At 48.4% G+C, this 21,644-nt stretch overlaps 1 protein-coding gene across 1 annotated transcript; it reads right to left on the bottom strand.

Moving 5' to 3' along the window:
- Window positions 1–319: 319 nt before the first annotated feature.
- Window positions 320–8,333, bottom strand: LOC144102743 (uncharacterized). The gene is made up of 5 exons (XM_077635925.1): window positions 8,279–8,333; window positions 7,834–8,007; window positions 5,205–5,366; window positions 3,189–3,313; window positions 320–417 (listed from the first exon to the last, which is right to left on the bottom strand). The coding sequence occupies exons 1-5, from the start codon at window positions 8,331–8,333 to the stop codon at window positions 388–390; spliced, it is 546 nt and encodes a 181-aa protein (XP_077492051.1). The 3' UTR covers window positions 320–387.
- Between the last annotated feature and the right edge of the window lie 13,311 nt (window positions 8,334–21,644).

Here is a 21,644-nt window from a genome sequence, read left to right as displayed (position 1 = left end):
TTCATATTCTTTATTGCTGTGATAATGTTTCATTGTTGTGACAATGACAATGACATGAAATTAAAAAAATATTGGCGAGAAATAAAATATAAATAATGTTATTCTAATTCGTGAAGTCACAAACGATAAGGATTGTGTCGTCCTAGTTCATCAGAGAATGGGAATGGTCAAGAAGGTTTGTTTTAGGGATCGACTCGAGAATATTGTCTACTCTGTAGCTACGGCGACACCACAACTAGGCATAAATATGTTTAGTGATGATGTTTAAACAGATTTTCGGATAAAATGTGGTCCTCACCCCTGCTGCTCAACTGTGGCCTTCAGACAGACTGCCAGCACCCACGAGACGGACGCACTTCAGCCAGTGTAGGTGGCCACGACTGCCCGTCATTCAGCGAGCCGGCCCGCGACCGGCTCCTGTGGGTAGAGTGCAATGCGCAAACGGCAGAGAAAATTAGAGGGCACACTTAAGCTGCACCTTACAACACTATAGCACAACGAGTTAATTCGTATATACACTGTATATGTAGAAGGTCGTTCTCCGCTTTACATTCGTAGAACCCTGGGTTGTCCTAATACCCCTCCTGGCACAGTGGTGCACTGGTTAAGCGATGTGCCACTGCCCTGCGATGAGAAATGTTCCCAGCGGTAGGCCTTTTATAGCCCAGATTACTCTTCCCGATCGACCAAACATTAATGTACCTGCCACCTGGCACGGTGGGCAGCTTGCTCACAATCCAGGTGGGCAGGTTGTGATGGTCGCCACAAAGTCACGTGACCTAGCTGGCCCACCTACCTCCAAGGTTGCTCATCTGGGGATTTTTCGGGGATTTTTCTCTTTCGGCCAGCGACGACCCCGTGTCAAATTTTCTGCGACTCGAGCTTCCAACACTATTGTGTTCATATACTTCAACAAATATCTTCATAGCTACAATAAAACTATGCTTAGAAGAGTGATAAACACGCCCTCCTTAACTTGCAGTGAAAATCACAAGCCTGCACCATAAACCTTCTGTATTAAAGCATTTTCTGAAAAGCCAGGTAAGAAGTGAGAACTCGGACACCGCGCTTTGAGAAGCAGCTAGTCCTCAGGCCATTCGCCACGGGCAGAACGCGTGCTGTGAAATGGAACGCGGAAGGTATAGGTAACGGATGCGGCAGTGATCGGTGACAACAATCAGGTGCTTTAGCTGAGTCTGGCTTCGGTAAGTGTCGTTACGGAAACCGCTTCACCATTATGCAGGACGCGTTTCACAAAACGTGAACTCCTCTGCAGAACAACTTGGAGAATTCCGAATCAAATTTCCTTCCATCAAAAGGTCCAGTGTTTGACAAACGAGTTGTCTCAACGAAACACAGCCAGCCCAATCATAATCCGGGACAGTGCGGCGCAACTGAAGAGATAGGTATTTTCATAATGGGATGTTTGGTCTACGGAATCCAACGCCTCAAAGCGGCAATGGCTATAAGGGATGCCGTAGTGAAGGGTTCTGGAAATTTCGACCACCTGGTGTCTTTAATGCGCAGTGACAGCGCCCAGTACATGGGCCTCTAGAATTTCGCCTCCACTGAAGTTCGGCCCTCGTGGCCGAGATCGAACCCCCGTGTCAGGAGCGGAGCGCCATAACCACTGTGCCAGCGCGGCAGACGTGTTGATTTGCACTTTCCTGACGCAGTTACCCAAATCCTTCGTTTTATATTCGATCGGACACCGGGTTATTTTATTGTGTGATTTCTCTATTTGTATTTTGCACAAACCTTTGTTCTGACATTTATTATTGCGGTTGCAAAATATCTCATTTTGTATTGGACCGTACAATACCATTGTTTGTTGCAAATAAAGCTTCCGCTGAATAATGGCCTCATTCAACGTAGCTTCGGCGATCATTTCAACGGCTTCACTCAGCCGCTTTAGGGCGCTTTTCTAGGCTTGATCGAGCTTCCTCTCAACCTGAAATAGATTTCCACTTGCCCAGAATGGGTCGCAGAATATAGCTCGGCAAAATTACGCTTAGGCTCGTGATTTGCCCTCTAAACTTCATACGTACAAAAACTTTTCATTGCTACGCGCGAACACGTTCTAAATGCAACATCGCCCAAAAAGCGCGCTCTGCGTCTTCACTCGCTCTCTTCACGATATGTGTCTTCGATAGCACAAGTATCCAATAACGTATGAGGTCAGTGCGGGCAGCCGCAATGAAGGAATGCCAAAGTATTGACGCCTCTTCGCCTCTCTTTGCTTCACTCATCAACCGTTTTTGCTTCATTTGCCCTTCTTACATTTACTCGATTAGGCACTGATTTAAATTAATCCAGTTTCCCAATTGCCAAAATATTTTGTCTTACCTAATGAAGTTCCAGGAATTGCCCATTTTCAGTTTTAAGACTTGGCGCCACGAATCGTTTTCAAATTTGGCGGCACGCGTTGGCTCCGCTCACACTTTCGCATTTTCAAATTTGGCGCCACACGTTGCCTTGGCACCACCCACTTTTTGTACATTTTTGGCTTTATTTAATTAACGGATAACTCTATCGACGTAATTGTTTTTCCGACATCAACCTCACATCATCGTCTTGAGATTACAACCACTCGTTTGGCGTTGCCTTATCTAAGTTCTTCAGAATAATAATAATAATAATAATAATAATTGGTTTTGGGGGGAAAGGAAATGGCGCAGTATCTGTCTCATATATCGTTGGACACCTGAACCGCGCCGTAAGAGAAGGGTAAAGGAGGGAGTGAGAGAAGAAAGGAAGAGAGAGGTGCCGTAGTGGAGGTCTCCGGAATAATTTCGACCACCTGGGGATCTTTAACGTGCACTGACATCGCACAGCACATGGGCGCCTTAGCGTTTTTCCTCCATAAAAACGCAGCCGCAGCGGTCGGGTTCGAACCCGAGAACTCCGGAACAGTAGTCGAGCACCCTAACTACTGAGCCATCGCGGCGGGGCCTTCACAACTGCAGCGGACACGTTTCGTGGACAGCATCTTCTCGTCATAGCCTGTAAACCTTTCGGTTTAAAAGGGGACGTAGAGAACACAAATAGCGCCGTGCGGAAATGGTTTACGGGGCGTCAGACCTACACACACAATTACAAACAATCGCTGTACGCAAGCTAAACATATCACTAAGTCTTCGTGTGTATGACCGGGAAAAGGAAAGAGCTGGGCAAGGGAAAGAACTCACCTGGTAGAAGTATAGTGTGACGATTGCTACAGGACTCGCTGCCGCATGTAAGCCCGCACGCGTTGTAGGTATTTTATACGATCCCATGGCCATCGACCAAGAGAACAGGGCTGTGATGTTGATGCCTGCATCGGAAAGGAGAGTTTCAAAAGGCGCGGCGTATAACGGCCCAGTCACAAATTTGCGTTAACCATTAACAGCGTCTCGATTATCATCACTGCTTGTCAAGCTATCCATTTTTCGATGAGAGTCTCCGGCCTGGTCGCCTCCTTCATTGGACGTGACGACTTTCGGCCTTTGCGCGCACTATACTGTATATGGCACTCAGATCGCGGCACTGCACTGCGATTCCAAATCAAGGCTTCAAGCGGCGCCGTCCTGCGTCTGCCATTCAGGTTTTGTTGTTAGTGGCTGTTATTAATAAAATAACAATAGAAGGAAAAGATTTTGCCATTAGCGGCATGTGCCATCGAAAACCGAAGCACCCCAGTTGCGACTAACGGGAACAAAAGGAAAGGAAGAGGGAAGGGAAGAGAGGAGCGAGAGGATAAGAAAGGATACGAGTAGGGCGGCATTATACAGCATGTACAAATAAAGGATGTGGCGATTGCAGAAGCGCAGATGCGGTACTCGCCGGTTATCCACGGAATGGCGCGCTCCGGACTCTGCACAGTGTTGCATAACATCGGCTGCACCCAATGGGCGCTGAACCTCTCTTGGACGTCCTGTGGACGTTCAGGATGTCTTCAGGGCGTCTTCTGGACGTCCAAGGAATGTTCAGTGCCCATTGGGATGTACCGCGAGCCGCTTATCAGGGCGTCCAAAAAGGGGCTCAGGCCGGGGGCTACCTACTTGACCAGGCTAAGTGGAAAAGCCAGGAAAATTAGGGAGAAGGGAAGGGCAGGAAGAAAGGGTGGAAAGATATTTTATACATAATGCATAACATCCGAAAGCAGCACTTCGGGTATAGTGGCGTCGTAATGGGCAGCTCCAGGATTATTTCGAGCATTATTTAGGCCCAAATTCGCCTTAAAGAAACGCTTCTGCTGTGGCAGCAATTCGAAGCATTGAGTTCAGGCTTAGCAGGCGAGTGCTAGAGGGAAACATCCACAGCGATGGGTGGGCAGATGGACAAGCGGGTCTTTTAAGACTGTCGTATGAAAAAAGCTACGTTTATGTAACAACAGAACACAAGACCATAGAAAAATCAACTTTGATAAGAGTTGGTATCCGCCGACAAGAAAACCTGGCCTATCAATATCGCTAGCCTTCTAGTCTTTCTATTGCCGCCCAAACAGATCCCTTCCAAAGAAAATATGAAATTAGCAGTGTGAAGTTTTACGAGAAGAAAAAATTGTTTTCAATAGATTCACCAGCAAACTCACCTAGAACCAATGACGAGAAGAGAGAGATAGGAGTAAAAAGCAAAATAAAACAAAGATGATTATTTAGAAAAGTAACTAATTCACAGGACATAGAAGACGGTCTCTTTTAAAAATGATGTATAGGATTATCACTATAAACGACTTAAAGTCGGGTGACGACAGTGACAGCGATAAGCAATTTCAGTTGGAACAGGAAGCCCATATTTGGTCGTCCACAACCTAGTCCGCATGGAATCAGATTTGAGAATGTGAGAATAAACGCGCAATACATTTTTACTACGAACCGATGGCATCACCTTGCGTTCAAGCTTGCTGGGAATCGACTTCCTGCTTTATTGTTTATGTAGGTTTAACGTCCCAAATTCAGTCAGGCTATGAGAAACGTCTTAGTGAAGGGCTCTGGAAATTTCACCAGCCTGGGTTCTTTAAATTGAGAGTTGAGAATTGGGTCCTCGGTGCAAATGATTCAATACTGCCCAGGGTGGAGGCATGTGTTTGCAAAATGAATGATGGACACTTCATTGCCGGTTGAACGACCTGAAAGTTAAGTTCTTTCCAGAATAGACATGCCAGCTAGACACTGCACTTCCTCACTTCGTCATCACTTGATCCGTAACTATGGAACACCCACCAGTAGCGAAGCTGGGTCCGCCAGTAGGGAAGATGGGTCCAACAGTAGCGAAACTGGGTTCACCAGTAGCGAAACAGGGTCTACCAGTAGCGAAGCTGGGTCCACCAGTAGCGAAAATGGGTCTGCCAGTAGTTGCTCGGTGTTCAACTGTGGAAGAGGCACCTGAAGAAGTTCGAGATCTGCTTCAAATAAAAAGTTAATCACTCAAAACGACGCAGTGCTAAGCATTGTTGCTCATCGCATAAATCAACGGCGACAACCGGTTAACTGCGCACAATGCCCCGCAGCATTGGCTTATTCTTTACACAGGCCAGAACAGGTACAGTCAAAACTGGTGCGCTATGCACTGGCAAGTACATTGAAAGGCAGGAAAAACATTGAGAATTGGTTCTGAGGAAAGGAAAGGGCGCGGTATCTGTTTCGCACCTCAGCTGACACCCGAACAGCGCCGTTATAGTAAGGGAGGAAGGTGGAAGTGTAAGAAGAAAAAGAGAAAGGGGTGCCATAGTACAGGGCTCCGGAATAATTTCGACCACCTGATGATCTTTAACGTGCACTGACTTGCACAGCGCATGGACATATTTTATTTTCGCCTCCATCAAACCGCAGCAGCCGCGCCAGGGTTCTAACCCGGGAACTCAGTTAAATAGCCGCGCGTCCTAACACTGAGCCACAGCGGTGGGTCAAAATTTCGCAACTTCTTTTTCGTATGTAATGCTCCACGCTGCGCATAATTACGGCCTTGTGGTAGCTGAACTGCGCACTGCCAGCTCCAAGTACCGTGCATCGCTGTGAGGGTTAAACAGTGAGTCAGTATACAAGTCTTCCTGGCCTGTCGTCCAACCTGCTGCGTGCAACGCGAGCTAGTTGCTGAACTCCCGCATCTCTTCTTCAAAGCACTCATTCGTTGCTTTGCTGTTAATGCCACCCATAAGCACTAGTGAGCTGTCCGCGTCCAGGTGCTCATAGCCCGGATGAAGTCCATAACCTCGTTTACGGTTGCAGTTAGAAGTAAGCGTACGCCACAACCATTCCTTGAGGCACGCGCGAATCATACGTTTTCTCCCATATTTCTATATGTCTGCTACCAAGCCCAGAGCGGCAGTTTGCACTCGTGCATAGATGGCCGTTGCTCTGCGCACGCATGCCGGAAGGCTTCCCGACTAAAACCGCACAGGCACGGCAAGGTGAGAGGGTCTTCTCTGTGGTGACGATTTTCTGACTGCTATGCTCGTTTTCGGTATACAGATATTTTTTCGGCAATACCACTAACAGAAATAAATGTGAATTCACCTTTAGCGTGGGCCGCGTGAGGACTTTCAGGCGGCAAAGCTAAATCCGGGTAGCAATTTCTTTTTTTTCTTGCCCTAAGCAGTGCGATGTCTTTCGGGCAAGGCCAGGCGAAATAATTTTTGTCGCGAAAAATCAGAGTTCCTGTTCTCCTTAGTACTGTGTTATCTCAGCCATCTGTTTCTCTTAAGCTCGAGCCTAAAAAGGACGTACTTTAATTAGCTCGGGTCCTGGGTTGGTGTGAATTCGAGTTTGACTGAAGCGCGGCTCGAGCCATACTCCGTAAAATAGCTCTCGCTATAAAATTGAACCAATTGGGGAAACTCCTGGGAGGGAAGCTTGACACTGCATATTTTTTGCTTTGCTCTTGTCGTTAGGACAGTCCCTAAGAGGAATGCTCTCCACTCCCTCCTTTTTCGACAAGTTGATCCCTGATATCGTCGCCTTTTTAGCTTGCGGTATGAGCTATGTCGTATCCAGCAAGCATGGGAGAAGACTTAAAAAGCTGTCTGCAGAAAAATTCACGTAGAGTTCAAGCTGAATTTCTGCTCATATAGAGGAGGTAAACGCAACATGTATCAGTGAAACCCCCTTTGGAACGCACTCTTTTTCGTATGATTGGCTGTGCTTCTGTGCTGCACATGCCTGAACTACGTAAATAGTGCTCAAATCGCACCTTTCCGGCGGTACCGCAGACTGCGCTGCGGTTCTAGTGAAGTAGATACAAGAAAATTTAAAATTCCCGCTTTAGTCATCAAACAATCATAACAAAAGACATTCCTTCATTTTTTTGTCAGTTTTCCGCATATTTTCTTTTAAACGCCACCTTCAAAATGTCTCGCATGCGCAGTTGAACTAGGTGAATGAGAAAGTTGCTTTCATTCTCGGAGGATACTTCTGGTATGCTTCAGGGGCGCATTGTTGCTCGGTTTGTAAAGATGTACTCCACTATTAACATTGCAGCCAGCATCAAATTAAAAGCGAACAATCACCATTGGCCCAATGAAGGACAATATATTAGTAGAACAACTCCGAACTTTTCATCTTTATCACTTACTCAGAAAGAAAGGCACAAAAATGTCTTAGGAAGTGTTAACACAACTTGATGCAGCCACTTTTCAGAAGCTGTCTTTTTTGTTATCGTGTTGGCGATTTCATGTTTTCTCGGAGGTGATGCCAGAAATCCCTGGTTATCATGAATAGGAGCGCGTCCTAATTTTGCCAGGCGTCGACGATGATGTCCGGATACTTTGCACCACAAACAAACGGCAAGTTTCCCAAGTAAATGATATACTACACACCCGCTCTTCGGTTTATGAAGAAAAATTCAGGTATTTACCCTTGACATTCGCTTTACTGCAGCTTGACTGTAGATCCCTGTCAGTCTGGACAAGTTCACCGTATTGGGCCGTGCAGAGCGCAAGTAGGCAGCTGGACGGCCCGGGAAAAAAGGTGCGTTCTTCGGTTGTTTCCATGACAATGAAGAAACTGCGCCCCTTCGGCACACCGGCGGCTGCGTTAGAAATTCGAAAACTTGTTAGAACAAACAGCGAAATTTCTTTTCCCTGTATAAAGGGGAGGATAGCTAAAAAAAGGCGGGAACCGTACTTAGTGTAGGTTTCTGACAAATTCCACGAAGAACAGCGAGGTTCTGGCTGGTGCAGCCAATCATACTGTGCAGTGGAGAGGTACAGACCCAAACTCGCACAGTGTCCTCAGATATAGCACACAATCTCATGCACAGGCGAGGACGCGGTTGTAGCATATCCCATACGATACCCCACCTGACACTTCGGAGGAGACTGAAGAGGCTGCCGTTGCCCTGGCCATCAAGGACATGGAGGCCCTTTATATACTGTCAAACTAAAACAGGGATACTAAATTTTGCTCACGGGAGAGTTCATGTCCCTGCATTTTGCATGCTGAACACTCTCGCTGCACACCCGCCCCAGCACATGGAGGTCACATGGGTGCCTGCCAACTCCGGGAATCACGGAAACAAGGCTGCCAGCGCTTTAGCACGAGGTTGATGATTATGATGATGACGATGATGATGAGCACTTGGGAGGCTTGGGAGACTCTACCGCGCTCCGACGACCCGGCCAAGCAAGTCATCGTCGCAGGCCAAGCTGCCAGCGTCATTAGCCTCCGAGACATGAAGATTTGAGTGCAGTGGGGCCGTGCGGGGGCCCCAAGGACCTGGGTGTCCCAATTTCCACTGCATCAGATTAAGTTTTCACCACCACCACGTGCATGTTTACTTAGGTAATTTCCTAATGGTCAGAACCATTATTAGAGAAGTGACGGCTGGATTCTGTGGTTCAATTGTCCACCGAGATTTTAGACAGTTACAGCATTATTTTCTTTCTTGAAAAATATCCGTTCCTGTCTCGTCTGCGATGTCAGTTGCTCTAATCTATCCTTTTTAACCTTGCTTCTACGCACAGCGGCTTTGCGGTAATGCTTTCAATTGAGAAACTTAAAGGGCTGTGCTCCCCTCTCCATCAACGCAAACCACACCCATCCCATTAAATGATATTAAGAATTGCATAAAATCACATGTCGATGCGCGCTAGAGATCCCTAGGTGGCCGAAATTATATTTCTGCACTCCTCTACGGCACTTATTTCTCTCTTTCTTATTTCAGTCCAATCTTCTCGCCTTCCCTCATTCCTACACGGCCCGGTTAAGACATCCACCGATATCTGATATTGTTATTGCGACGATTCCTTATAAAGAAAGCCACTACCTGTTGTGATCAGATTCATATGGCCTGGGTTAAAAAAAAAGGGCTCCCAGTTTACTTTTTCCAACACGAAACATTGTGCGAAAGCATGGTTTTAGAGCAAAAGCTCCATTACTGCATGTCTCCCAAGACCTATCTTGATGCGGGTTGGACCCTGCGCAGGAGCGTGAGCAAACCTCGTAACTTGCCAAACAGAGGCGCATCTTCGCGCGCTCGCCGTACCCCCGCTTGGAAAAGTGAAAAATGGTTTTTGGGGAAAAGAAAAGGTGCAGAATTTGTCTCACATATCCACGGAAACCTGAACAGCGCTGCAAAAGAAAGGATAATGGAGGGAGCGAAAGAATAAAGGAAGGAAGAGGTGCCCTAGTGGAGAGCTCCGGAATAAATTCAACTCAAAGGCCGCAAGAGTGGCCACCCAAGAGTGGCCACCGCACTGTACATATAAGCAGAAATTTCCCTTTCCCATTACTTTCAGGGAGTACTTCTGCGTGAAAATTGTTTTTTTTTGGGAAAAGAATTGGCGCAGCGTTTGTCTCAATAGGGGTGGACACATGAACTGCGCCAGAAGGAAAGACATTAAGGAGTGAGTGAGAGAAGAATGGAAAAAACGGTGCCATAGTGGAGGCGTCCTGAATAATTCCAACCTCCTGGGACCTTTAACATGCACTGACATCATATTGCACCCGCCGCGGTAGCTCACTGGTTAGGGTGCTCGACTACTGATCCGGAGTTTCTGGGTTCGAACCCGACCGCGGCGGCTGCGTTTTTATGGAGGAAAAACGCTAACGCGCCCGTGTACGGTGCGATGTCAGTGCACGTTAAAGATCCCCAGGTGGTCGAAATTATTCCGGAGCTCTCCACTACGGCACTTCTTCCTTTCTTCTTACACTCCCTCCTTTATCCCTTCCTTACGGCGCGGTTCAGGTGTCCAACGATATATGAGACAGATACTGTGCCATTTTCTTTCCTCGCAAAAACAATTATTATTATTATTATTACACTGCACACTGGCGCCTTAGCGTTTCGTCTCGATGGGAACGTGGCCTCTGCGGTCCGGTTCAAACCCGGGAACTCCAGATCATTAGTCGATCGCCCTAACCACTGAGCCACCACGGAAGGTCTAACACTTCCATGTGAAAATCTCTTTTGTTGAGAATTTTTTTAGTACTTTCGCGTGAAAATCTCTTTTGAAAATGACGTCAGCATTCATGCAGTATGTGATCCGTTGTTCCTGATGCAGCCCGAAGAAGTTCATAAGAATTAGTATTGAAAGGTGACTTTTTTCCTTGATCTCTGAAAAAATTCCCTGCAGGTTCTATAGGGGCAATTTTGTTTAACTAACTTCTTACCTTAAATATTCCTGATATATTTTAGGCTAGAATAGTTTCTTATCCTAGGGAATACTGCCCTGAATCTCCCCTCAAATTTGTGGTGGCAACACAGACCCGTAAGGGCCGACATTGAACTGCATGTGGCAATTGTATTTCTCTTGTACTCCTCTGATACATGTTACACGTAAGAGAGGCTTCGCAGCCTCCCGTGTTCACTACTTCCGAAATAGAACACTTCCAATTTTAGTTTTCGGCACGAGCAACATATTCAACGTCAATTGTTTCAACAGGTACTAAAGCAGCCAGTGGAACCATTGCGACCATTCCTTCTGAGTGCAGTGCTGAATCCTTAGGAACACTGAACACACCCTTTTCAGCTGCCTCTCATATGTAGGATACTGGATGAAACACCTTCAACTTCAGTTGCAGATGTCTACTCTCTCACTGACCCAATGCCGAGTAAAGATGACGCAGTAGAGTAGCCTGCCAAGTTCAGGGCTGGCAAAGTGACGCACAAAGGCCGCAGGTTTTTTTTTTAATTATCATGAGGATATCCAGTGATTCCATGAATATCCAGTTTTCGAAAGAATTCTGAGATTAAGCCAAAATGCATAAGATGCAGTACATGTACCATGTACCATGTAGATTTGTACCATGTGCGCACAGAATCCTATAAAATCTAGAAAGCGCTTTTAATTTCAACTGTAAGCAGCACTTCCCATAGAAATTAGCATGGTTATTTATAATACTGTGTGCTGTTCACTGATTTTACTTGTCGGTAGAGAGCAGCCGTGGCAACACAGGAACTGCTATTTGAGTTTGCACCGGGGATAGAAATTCATCCATCGCTGTTGAGTTACGTGGTGTTAATTGAAAACGTCGACGGATGGCACAATTAAGCGACGTGCATGAAACACCTCACTGCCTTCAGCATGGGCGTGTGTGTGTGTGTGTGGGGGGGGGGGGAATTACGTTCCAAACCGACTCAGGCTACGTAGTGGAGTGCTCCAGAAATTTCGACCAGCTGCGGTTCTTTAATGTTCACTGAAGTCGCAGAGTGCAAGAATAACTCATATGCAGAGCAGCGTCACGCAGATTATTATTTAAAGGGAAACTGAAGGCGCTTTTCAATACAATGAATTTAAAAGGGCGGAATGTCCTGAGAAATAAGCTGCGAAATCGCTTGCCCCACATTTTGAAATCGCAGCGTAACCGCCGAATAGATCAGCGTTGGATTTGAGGTTTATCTGCAATGCACAGCCACTGGCAGAGAGTCCGATAATGACGTCACGTACGACAGTGCTATGTTTTCAGCGAAGAAACGGTAGTTGCATGGAAAAAAAAACCAAAATCCAAGGTTAAGCTCACGCAGCATTGATTGGTGGCATTGCAAGTTGCACAACAGCATGTAATAGAAGGCAGCGGACATCTGAAATTTCGGCAAAAATGACGTCACGACGAGATTCCTAACACTTCTCTAACGCCGTGAGGAGAAGCCTGAACATCGTCGCGGATTTAATCGATGATTGCGTCACCATTTTAAATGCTAGTGCAAAAATACTTTGCTTGCTTTTTCTACAAGCTCCGTAGATTCGACATTTCGAACCTCGATTTCTCAGAAAACTATTTTAACTTGGCTTTAACGTTAACAGGACAAAGTTCCGCAAGATAAACTTTGCCAAAACCTCTGAAATATAGGTGATGCAAAAGCGAAGGCGAACAAATCTTGTAGTCATTCCCAAATGGCATTCCAAACGACATGTGGCGTAAAAAGTTGGTTCCAGGGAGTCTATTGACGCCTTTAAGACACTTCGCCTATAACAGCTCTGCATAGCGATTGGTGCTGAAGCCCTCTCAGCCACGATTTCTTTCTGACGCGATGCCAAACCTTCCACCGAGTAGTGCCACATAATTTGTACTCCATCCAAAGCGGGTGCTTGGTTACAGTGAACCCATCACCATGTGCTACGCCGTTGGCGTAACAACTATCGAGATGTGTCCACAAATTTTTTGTTTACATGCGGTTACGGGACGGTCGCACGTTGGTTCTTTTCCGTTGAACGAAGGAAATAGTTGATTTGTCAGTCCGGGATTTGCACCCAGTGGGTGGGGTGACGGCCATTAAATTTATTCAATAAGCTGATTGCCTGCTACGGAGGCCTGAGCGTCTGACGTATCTGCGCTAACCATACATGCGGTGTTTAACACAACTGCGAATGGGGGCGCTGTGGACTATTGCTGGTAAATGAACAACCGCCGCGACAAGTGACGTGTTTGTGTGCAACCGTGGGATGCACAAGTCTCCACGTACAGACTTTGCCAAAAATATATACTGCCCAAGTGTTTTGATTCCAAGCCATGTAGCGGTGCTTTTTAACGCATTTGACGCTCCTAAGCTTTGAAGAGCTAAGGAATTAAGTTCACTTCACCTTTTGGGATAAAGACGCCTGAATATGCAAGAGTGGCCGCGCTGTATTGCTCAGAAGCAGAACCCCCTGGGACATACAATTTTGACAAAGACTACTTCCAGACGTCCACGACCGATGTTTAAAAGTTTAATAGTTTAATGAAGAAGGGACACGCATGTGAGATGTCCCATCTTCACAACGCCTGGAGGTTCGACATATGGCACAAAGTGGCATTAGGAGCAAGACATTTGTTTAGGCTGAAAATAGAAAACCACTTTGCCCTCTTCTTTGGAGCAAATGCCGTGGAACCCTTCCTGGAAACGCGCTGAGAATGTACCCATCCAAATGCCGAAGCCTATCTTGAAGCTGCAATGCATTGTAAATAGACCTTGTAAGCTTTTAGCACTTACAAAAAAAAACGAGCAGGAGGCAAACCCAGCTAAACTGTAGGAATAATTTCACTTCATTGTACCCAATGTCTTGAAAGCATAGTTGAAAGAGATCAACACTACGCTGACCTAAAACAGTATAGATACAACAAATGGCGGTCACCAAAAAGGAGCCAGAGCAGACAAGGAGTGCAAATGCTGCCAACACAGGCTGGCAACACTCACATTTTGGAGGCACTTAATCGCAACTACAGAACTTTCATTCTCTGTACTCCCCCAAACTAATAGAGGGCTGCTGCTTGCTTAGAAGTACTCACCCGACGAATGGTTGACAGAGCTGGCGTGCCGTGCGGATACGCTGGTGCAGCCTCCAGCGTAAAGCCATCACGTCGTCCGCGAAGAAACTCCCCGGCTAACTGGAGCTGCATGCGAAAAGACAGCAGAGTTGAAAGAGTACCGACACCTCAACAGCAATACTTCAATTACACTGAATCCTAAATTCGCGCTCACTCACGTCCTGCCAAGAAAGAGATAACCTTTGATTGCTTGTTTGCGTGTAAATATAGGGTGCCCATGGGTCAGAGCCCGCAAAGATGCTGCGCCGCAGTTATGGCACCGACTTCCGGCCAATAGGTTAACAAGGTATGCGACCAAAGTTTCGTGACCAAAAATAGACCTATATCGACATAGTTCCCAACCTAAAGGGTGAGGAGTCGCCGCACTCTTGATTACCGATGTTGTCAGCACACCTGACTTACTTCACCCTTTACCCTTTGCAGTATGCACTGGTGATTGTGATGTATGGGCCTTGTGAACACTGCACGAACTACAACAAAAATGTTGCCTTCAAAGCTACTCCTCCGCCTCAAACCTCTACCCTGCCCTTCCTTCCTACTCTCAACACTCAGTGCAGGGAAGGAGAGGAAGTTCGAGAGAGAAGGATGAGAGGAAAAAGATCATAAAGTAAATAATGAGACAGAGAAAAGACATTAGGGAAAAGAAAAAGGAAAGGCAAAGCAGAACTATGAGGGCTTACAACAATACCCCTTAGCAGAAACGTTACCATCATATAATAAGTGAGGTAGACACTCAGGAAAGAAACTGAAAACATTTATTAGTATGAAATCACTACTCCTACCGCGAGCAAGATCTTGCGATTTTTAGTCGGTTTGCAAGTTAAATATTTGTGACTGGGATTCGAACCCATGAAGGTGCGAAAAGATCACCGTCGCTGGCCAATGCGCGAGCACACTGGGCTACCTCTGCCGTTTAACATGCGAAGTGGTAAACAGCAACACACTATTGAGCTGCACATTTAACATCGCCTTCTTCAACTAATACTACTATCAAACTAATATACGCGCTTTGAGGTGTGTGGTGGTAGTGAAACAGGGGTGTGCGCTGCATGCGATTCGTGGACAAAGTTTTGGTAAAAACAGAGCAACAAGAGCAATGTGTGTTGGCGTTGACAACGCTGTTGAAAAAACACTGTGCTGGCACATTAGCCGCTGGTCTACATCAACTGGGTAAAATCTGAAGGCGCGTATGGCTTCCAGAATGGGCCAGTGCCCACCTCAATCGCACTTTTTTCAGGGTCGTGGTGGTGGTGCCCACCTGCTAGAAACTGGGATTTCGCACAATATTTCGTGCTTAGCAGTGTTAAGCCACCAGTCATTAACATCAACGTAAACAAATATATCTGAAGAATATGTAAAAGATAAAGAACAGTTGTTAATAATGGTCGCGAAGATTTGTTTTGGGTGATCAACTTGAGAAAACTGTATACTCACTCTGTAGCTTTTAGGGGAACAGCCGATGGTGGCGACAATACAACTAGGCATAAATATGCCTAGTGATGATGTTTAAACATAATTTCGGATAAAAAGTGATCCTCACCCTTGCTTGTCAACTGTAGCTTGCGGCCGAACTGCCGGCACCCACGAGACGACGCACTTCAGCCAGTGTAGCTGGCCACGACTGCCCATCATACAGCAAGCTGGCCTGAGACAGGCTCCTGTGAATAAGGTACAGTAGGAAATCGGCAGGAAATTTAGAGGGGTCACTTAAGCTCCTCCTTAATGGCATAACGCTATAGAATAATGGCGTAGTTCATATTGGCGCGTGCTCATGGGAGCGCGCCGATGATGAAGACGAAGTGTGCGTGTGCCGGTGGACAAAGACGAAGTGTGTGTGTGGTTCGAACAGCCATCTTGTGAGTTCCCTGCTGTGCGCTGGACTTCGCTGAGACTGTGATCTGTGCCGGTCCTGTCTTCGTTACATTTTTGGTGGAGGTGCGGGGTCCTTTCCAACATCTACATGCCCCGAAGGCTCTCTATGAACACGGATTTGACTCCGATTCATCGCAGTACGAGCCGCCGAATCCAAGGTCAGTCACCAGAGTAGGGTCCGTTATCCTCTAGGACCAGGGCTCCAGCTGCGACGCGCAGGACTGACGCGGCACCTATGGCTAGCAACGGAGACGCGGCAGCTATGGCTGACAACGGGAACTCAGCTGCTCATTTCCTGGTCCTCCAGTCGCGAACACCGCCGACCTTCCATGGCGAAGTGTTTGAGGACGCGGAGGACTGGCTTGACCAGTTCGAGCGCGTTGCCAGGTACAACGGCTGGAATGCGGAGCGGAAGCTGCACAATGTTTACTTCGCTCTTGACGACTCGGCGCGGACGTGGTACGAGAACCACGAGACAACGTTTCCTTCTTGGGAACGGTTCCGTAGCCAGTTGCTGGCAACCTACGTCAACAGCGACCGTCGGGAACGAGCTGAGTCGGCGCTGCAGTCAAGGAACCAGCGACCCAATGAGAGCGTCGCGATGTATTATGAGGACATGACACGACTGTTCAGAAGGGCGAATCCAAACATGGCCGAGGACAAGAATTTGCGCCACCTGATGCGCGGGATAAAAGAACTGTTTGCTGGGCTTGTGCGAAACCCACCTAACACCACTTCGTAGTTTCTATCAGAGGCCACTACCGTCGAAAAGACCCTGCAACAACGCGCCCGCTATTACAATCGCGCCGTGAACTACGTATCAACTGCCGACTTTGCGCCAGCCTCCAGCTTCTCCGCTGACACCCTTCGGGAGCTGGTTCGATCTATCGTCAAAGAAGAGCTGCACAAAATGCGCCTCTCTGCCCAGTCGCAGCCGCAGTGTCCATCGTTAGCACAAATTATCCGAGAGGAAGGGCAGCAGGTGGTTCCTGAACCTGTTGCCCCTGCTGCCCTTACACCGACGCCCCGCGCCAGACGTACGCGTCGGTACTCCGACAGAACTGCGACCTCGCCCCTTGGAGCACCAGCCCATCTGCATCTGCTTTCCAGCCGCGGCCCCCGCCTGTCCCTGTGTTGCCCGAAGCCAGGCTACGGAAGACGGACGCGTGGCGGGCACCTGACCAGCGGCCCCTTTGCTACCACTTCGGTGAGGCTGGCCATATCTTGCGGTGGTGCCCTTATCATCGAGCTGGAATTCGCGGACTTCATCCGCGAGTCCCCTGTCCGCCCAATGGCGAACGGTCCCGCGAAATTGAGGAGCACCTGTCAACGCGCCGGGATCACACTCACACTGATTTCCCTCGGCCTGACTACCGCCCACCAACCTCTACCCGCTACCGTTCGCCGAGTCCCCGTCCTTCGACAAGCCGTTTCAGCCGCTCACCGAGTCCTCGCCGGGGAAACTAGACCCAGCGGCCTGCGGAGGTAAGCTAGGCCGCTGACGAGTGAACAGCCGAACATCCTCCATCGCGTCCCCGACCAGACGACGGCTATCAAACGAGGACACGTGACGATTACAAAGGATGTGCAGGTTCGAACTTACCGGTCGATATCGACGATTTAGCGGTTACGGCATTGGTTGATACGGGAGCGGACTATTCGGCTATGAGCAACGAGCTAGCAAAAGAACTGAGGAAAGTTTTAACCGCGTGGACTGGGCCTCAGATTCGCACAGCTGGTGGGCACCTAATTACCCCTGTTGGCCGGCGTACGGGGTGAGTTACAATCGACGGATTTATTTACGTTTGTGACTTTGTTGTCCTACCTCACTGTTCGCGCGATGTCATTCTCGGCCTGGACTTTTTACAAGCTAACGGCGCCGTTATCAATTTACAAGAGCCGCGCGTGACGTTTTCGCCGACGCAAGCAATTGAAATAGCCGACCCAGACGACTCCAGGATACCCGCCCTGCGTATTTCTGCTGATGACGTGACGGTGCCTCCGCGGTGCAGCATGATGGTCCCCGTGCAAAGTGACTCGCCCGGTGATCGAGACGTTATGGCAAAGAGAAACGTCAGCCTTCTACTCGAGAAAGGAATCTGCGCTGCAAGAGGGCTTGTTCGCTTACGGGATCGCTCTGCGGCACTCTTGATCACCAACTTCGGAACAGAGTTCCAGCCTATTGCGAAAGGAACGGCCGTCGCATACGTTACCGACTTCGCTGAGCCCGCAGAAATATGTGCTCTGGAGCTACCGTCGCCGGACGGACGCGATGCAGCAACCGTTCTGTCTACCGTGGACATTAATCCCGGCTTGTCGGTGGGTCAGAAGCAGCGCTTGTTAGAACTCCTTCACGATTTCGCACAGTGCTTCGCCACGACATCAAAGGTAGGGCGCACCCCGGTAGCCAAACACCGCATCATCGTCAACGAGGAGACTAGCCCCATATCCCAACACCCGTACAGAGTGTCGCCGGTGGAACGGGAGGCTATACGATCCCAAGTGCAAGAAATGCTTGCAGACGACGTAGTCCAGCGGTCCACGAGCCCCTGGGCTTCGCCTGTGGTATTGGTGAAGAAAGAAGATAACACCTTGCGATTCTGCGTCGATTATCGGAAGTTGAATCGTGTCACGAAACGTGACGTTTACCCCCTTCCACGTATCGACGACGCCTTGGATCTGTTGTGTGCCAAAAGCAGCGGCGTACCGTGCGTGTGTTGGCAACTGTGGACACAAGCTGCATGCGTGCGTATAGACGCTTTACAGCGCCGTATCATGGGGGCTGCCATCTTTGGTCACGTGAGCACGCCGCCATTGCACGCCTCCTGACTGCTCCGAGCGCGCCTCGTCGCGACGGCTGCCGCGTCTGATGGTTCGGTTCCAACAGGCTGTGTTTCGGCTGATACGGTTGTAAAATAGTGGGAAGGAGACAGTATGGTTTGGCCAAAGATTCGAAGGACACGTGAGAACTCTAATTTGATCTCTTGTGGCCTTGAAAACGGTGTCCGGTTTCATAGCCAGCCAATGGATGGATTTCCTGATACTTGTCTTTGCGTCCGCAGAAGGCTTTGCTGAATGTTTTTTTTATTGTTATTATCTTAAACGGCAAGGTTTAATGCTTCTGCGGCAGCGCAGGTCGTGGTAGTATTCTGTACATGCACGCAGACACCGCTCTAAAACGCTCGCATGCACATCGTACGCATTTGTTTGCAACCTGTTAACGGTGCTTAGGAAACCGAAAATATTTTCTATTGGTTTGTTAAGCACACAAAGGTGACAAAAATAAATAGACACACAAATGTTAACTACCATGTATAGCAGTACCATTCATCAAGCAGCCTTCACAATCTGGCGCGCAATCGTTTCGAAGGATTCCGCGATATAATTGTTATAACGCGCACAGCAACGCATTCACACTACACGAAGTTCATAATTATGTCAGTCTCACATATGAAATTGCGGTACGCTCCACTCTCGATATGCAGACATGAAAATGCTCGAGGTCTCGTTGGTGGTAAGTAATCAGCTTCTCTCTGAGCGCTGGCCTGCGGGGTAACTTTTAGTGGCTGTCTTGCATGGACCGCGAGGAAGTGGCAATCATCCAGCCCAGCAGCCGTAACGCAAATGCTGTATTCCGAATCTGGTCCACGAAAAGCGCTCTACTTGGAGCGAAGTTCAAGAGTAGCACCAAGACGGCATACAATACACGGACGGTAAGCGTTGTCCGTTCGTACGGCTGTGCAGCGCACGATCTACAGTAGCGGCGTGTAGGAGCATAAGTCGTCCTTCTTTTCCGCACCTGATCTGGCCTCCGGCGCTGCTGTTACTACAATTGCCGAACACCTCAACTTACGAGCAATGCGGCCTCACTACACACGTAGGCGCAACTGCACAGCAACTGAAAGCACGAAGTGACGGTTTCGGTGGCGGAACACTTTGATCATGAAGCAATGTTGCGCACTTACCCTCGCAGATTTTCCAAGATCGTAACCTTTCTTTCTATATTGGCCATCTAGCACTGGCGGACGTGTTTGTCGCTTTCGCCCGTTCGGAAATGATGCATGGCAAACGGGCGCGAACAGGGGCAGTACTTCCTTGTGCAGTTCGGTTCCGTGAGGCTCGCAAACGATCGCATCCTGCACCTTTAACTCTCTGTCGCAATTCTTGCAATCCACAATAAAGCACGTATTTCCTCTGCCTTTCCCCATCTTCGCAGAAAGAACACTTCGGCAGCCACCCGCGATATTTCCATTACTGCATCGAGGCGTACACTCCGGCGACTTACGAGGTCCGTAATGGCACCGTGTTCCGAGCGCGTCTGTGGCGCCATCTGGTCTCAAACGGAAGAACTGCGCGCTGTAAACGGTCTATTGACGCGGGCGTGTGTGTGGGTGCCGGCGGCATGGCTTCAATGTTGTGTGTCAGTATTGTACCATGTTCTTAGTTGTGCAATAAATGAAGTGCAGACACAACAAATGGCGACGAGGACCGGATCAAGAACGCTCCAAGAACGGCCTGAAGATCACCACACCAAGCGACAGTAACTGGCAGCCGCAAGAAGAGCATTGACAAACACGAAGTGTCAGGCCTAACTCTGCGAGCCCTACGCTGGGCGGGAGAACAATGGCAGCTCAAGCAGCGCTAATCGGTAAGCTCGACAGTTTCGATGACACTGTTGAAGACTGGTCGTCGTATATAGAAAGGGCGGACGAATACTTCGCGCTCAACAGCTTACCGGAAGAGAAGAAGGTAGCGGCTATAATTACAAGCATGGGAGCGAAAACTTACGCTATCCTTCGCAAGCTGACCACGCAGAAGAAACCCTCAGAGAAAACGTACGCAGACATTAAAAAGTACCTGGGAGACTACTTTTCACCTGTGCCTCTTGAAATGTCTGAGCGACATCGGTTCTACAAGAGACTTCAGAGAGAAGGTGAGTCTGCTAACGAATATATGGCAGAACTGCGGCGGCTTTCACAGAACTGCAACTTTGGGTCATTTTTGGACCAGGCACTGCGGGATAAATTTGTGTGCGGTCTTCGCTACGTGCAAGTCCAGCAGAGATTGCTAACCGCAAAAAAGGTCACGCTAGAGCACGCCCTTGACGAAGCAGTAGCACATGAACTTGCCGTGAAGGACATCGCCGAATTCAAAAGCAGGGAAGAAGTGCCGGCTTCCGTGGCACATGTCGAGAAGGAAGCACGACGATGTTACAGGTGTGACCGCAAGGGGCATCCACCGTCGAAATGCAAGTTTCTCACAAGTGTTTGCCACAAGTGCAATAAAGTTGGCCACATTAGTACCGCGTGTAAAAGCAAGTCAAGCGACGCCAATAGAGCACCACGCCGGTCAAGCCTTACTTACAAGAATAGGCAGGCTTCAAAAAGTCAAGTGCATGCCATTGAACAAGACAGTGATGCAGTTGAACTTCTGGCACATGTCGACGATGGGAACAAAAGCAGTCCGATCTGGCTGAAGCCACAGATCGAAGGGCACACATTGGAAATGGAGATGGACACTGGATCCAAGTATTCTCTTGTGCCAAGAACCACGTACGAAGCGCATCTCTCTCATCTGCCTCTGGAGGGAACTTCAGTACGGTTCAAGACGCTGACTGGTCAAGCCTTCAGCCCTAACGGTGTGGCAACAGCCAATGTCACGTTTGGGAAGTCAACGCAACGCGTGCAGTTCTTTGTAGTCGACACTCCAGGACCTCCGCTCTTTGGAAGAGACTGGATTAATCGTTTCAACCTTCTCGAGCTGAGCAGTGTATTGAGGATCGACAACCAACTGGGGCCACGTGCAGATCAACTGAACAAGATCCTCGCAGAACACAGGGACGTCTTCGATGATAGCTTTGGAAAACTCAAGCACATCAAACTGAAACTGCGTCTTCAAAGTGGTGTACAACCGAAGTTCTGCAGGCCACGACAGGTGCCCTATGCCTTGAAGGAGAAAGTGAACACTGAGCTTGAACGGTTGGAAGCAGTCGGCATCCTGACAAAAGTGAATCACAGTGATTGGGCCATGCCCATAGTGCCTGTAGTG

Source organism: Amblyomma americanum, chromosome 8, assembly GCF_052857255.1.
Source record: "Amblyomma americanum isolate KBUSLIRL-KWMA chromosome 8, ASM5285725v1, whole genome shotgun sequence".
Taxonomy (NCBI): domain Eukaryota; kingdom Metazoa; phylum Arthropoda; class Arachnida; order Ixodida; family Ixodidae; genus Amblyomma; species Amblyomma americanum.
This window is presented reverse-complemented; position numbering and strand designations above follow the sequence as displayed.

Excerpts from the sequence above, each read along its gene's own strand:
- LOC144102743 (XM_077635925.1), bottom strand. The coding sequence starts at position 8,333 with ATGTCCTTGATGGCCAGGGCAACGGCAGCCTCTTCAGTCTCCTCCGAA. Across the intron at positions 8,008-8,278 it reads AGTCTCCTCCGAAGTGTCAG|CCGCCGGTGTGCCGAAGGGG; the intron begins GTGGGGTATCGT and ends TTTCTAACGCAG. Across the intron at positions 5,367-7,833 it reads CAGTAAAGCGAATGTCAAGG|GTGCCTCTTCCACAGTTGAA; the intron begins GTAAATACCTGA and ends GAACTTCTTCAG.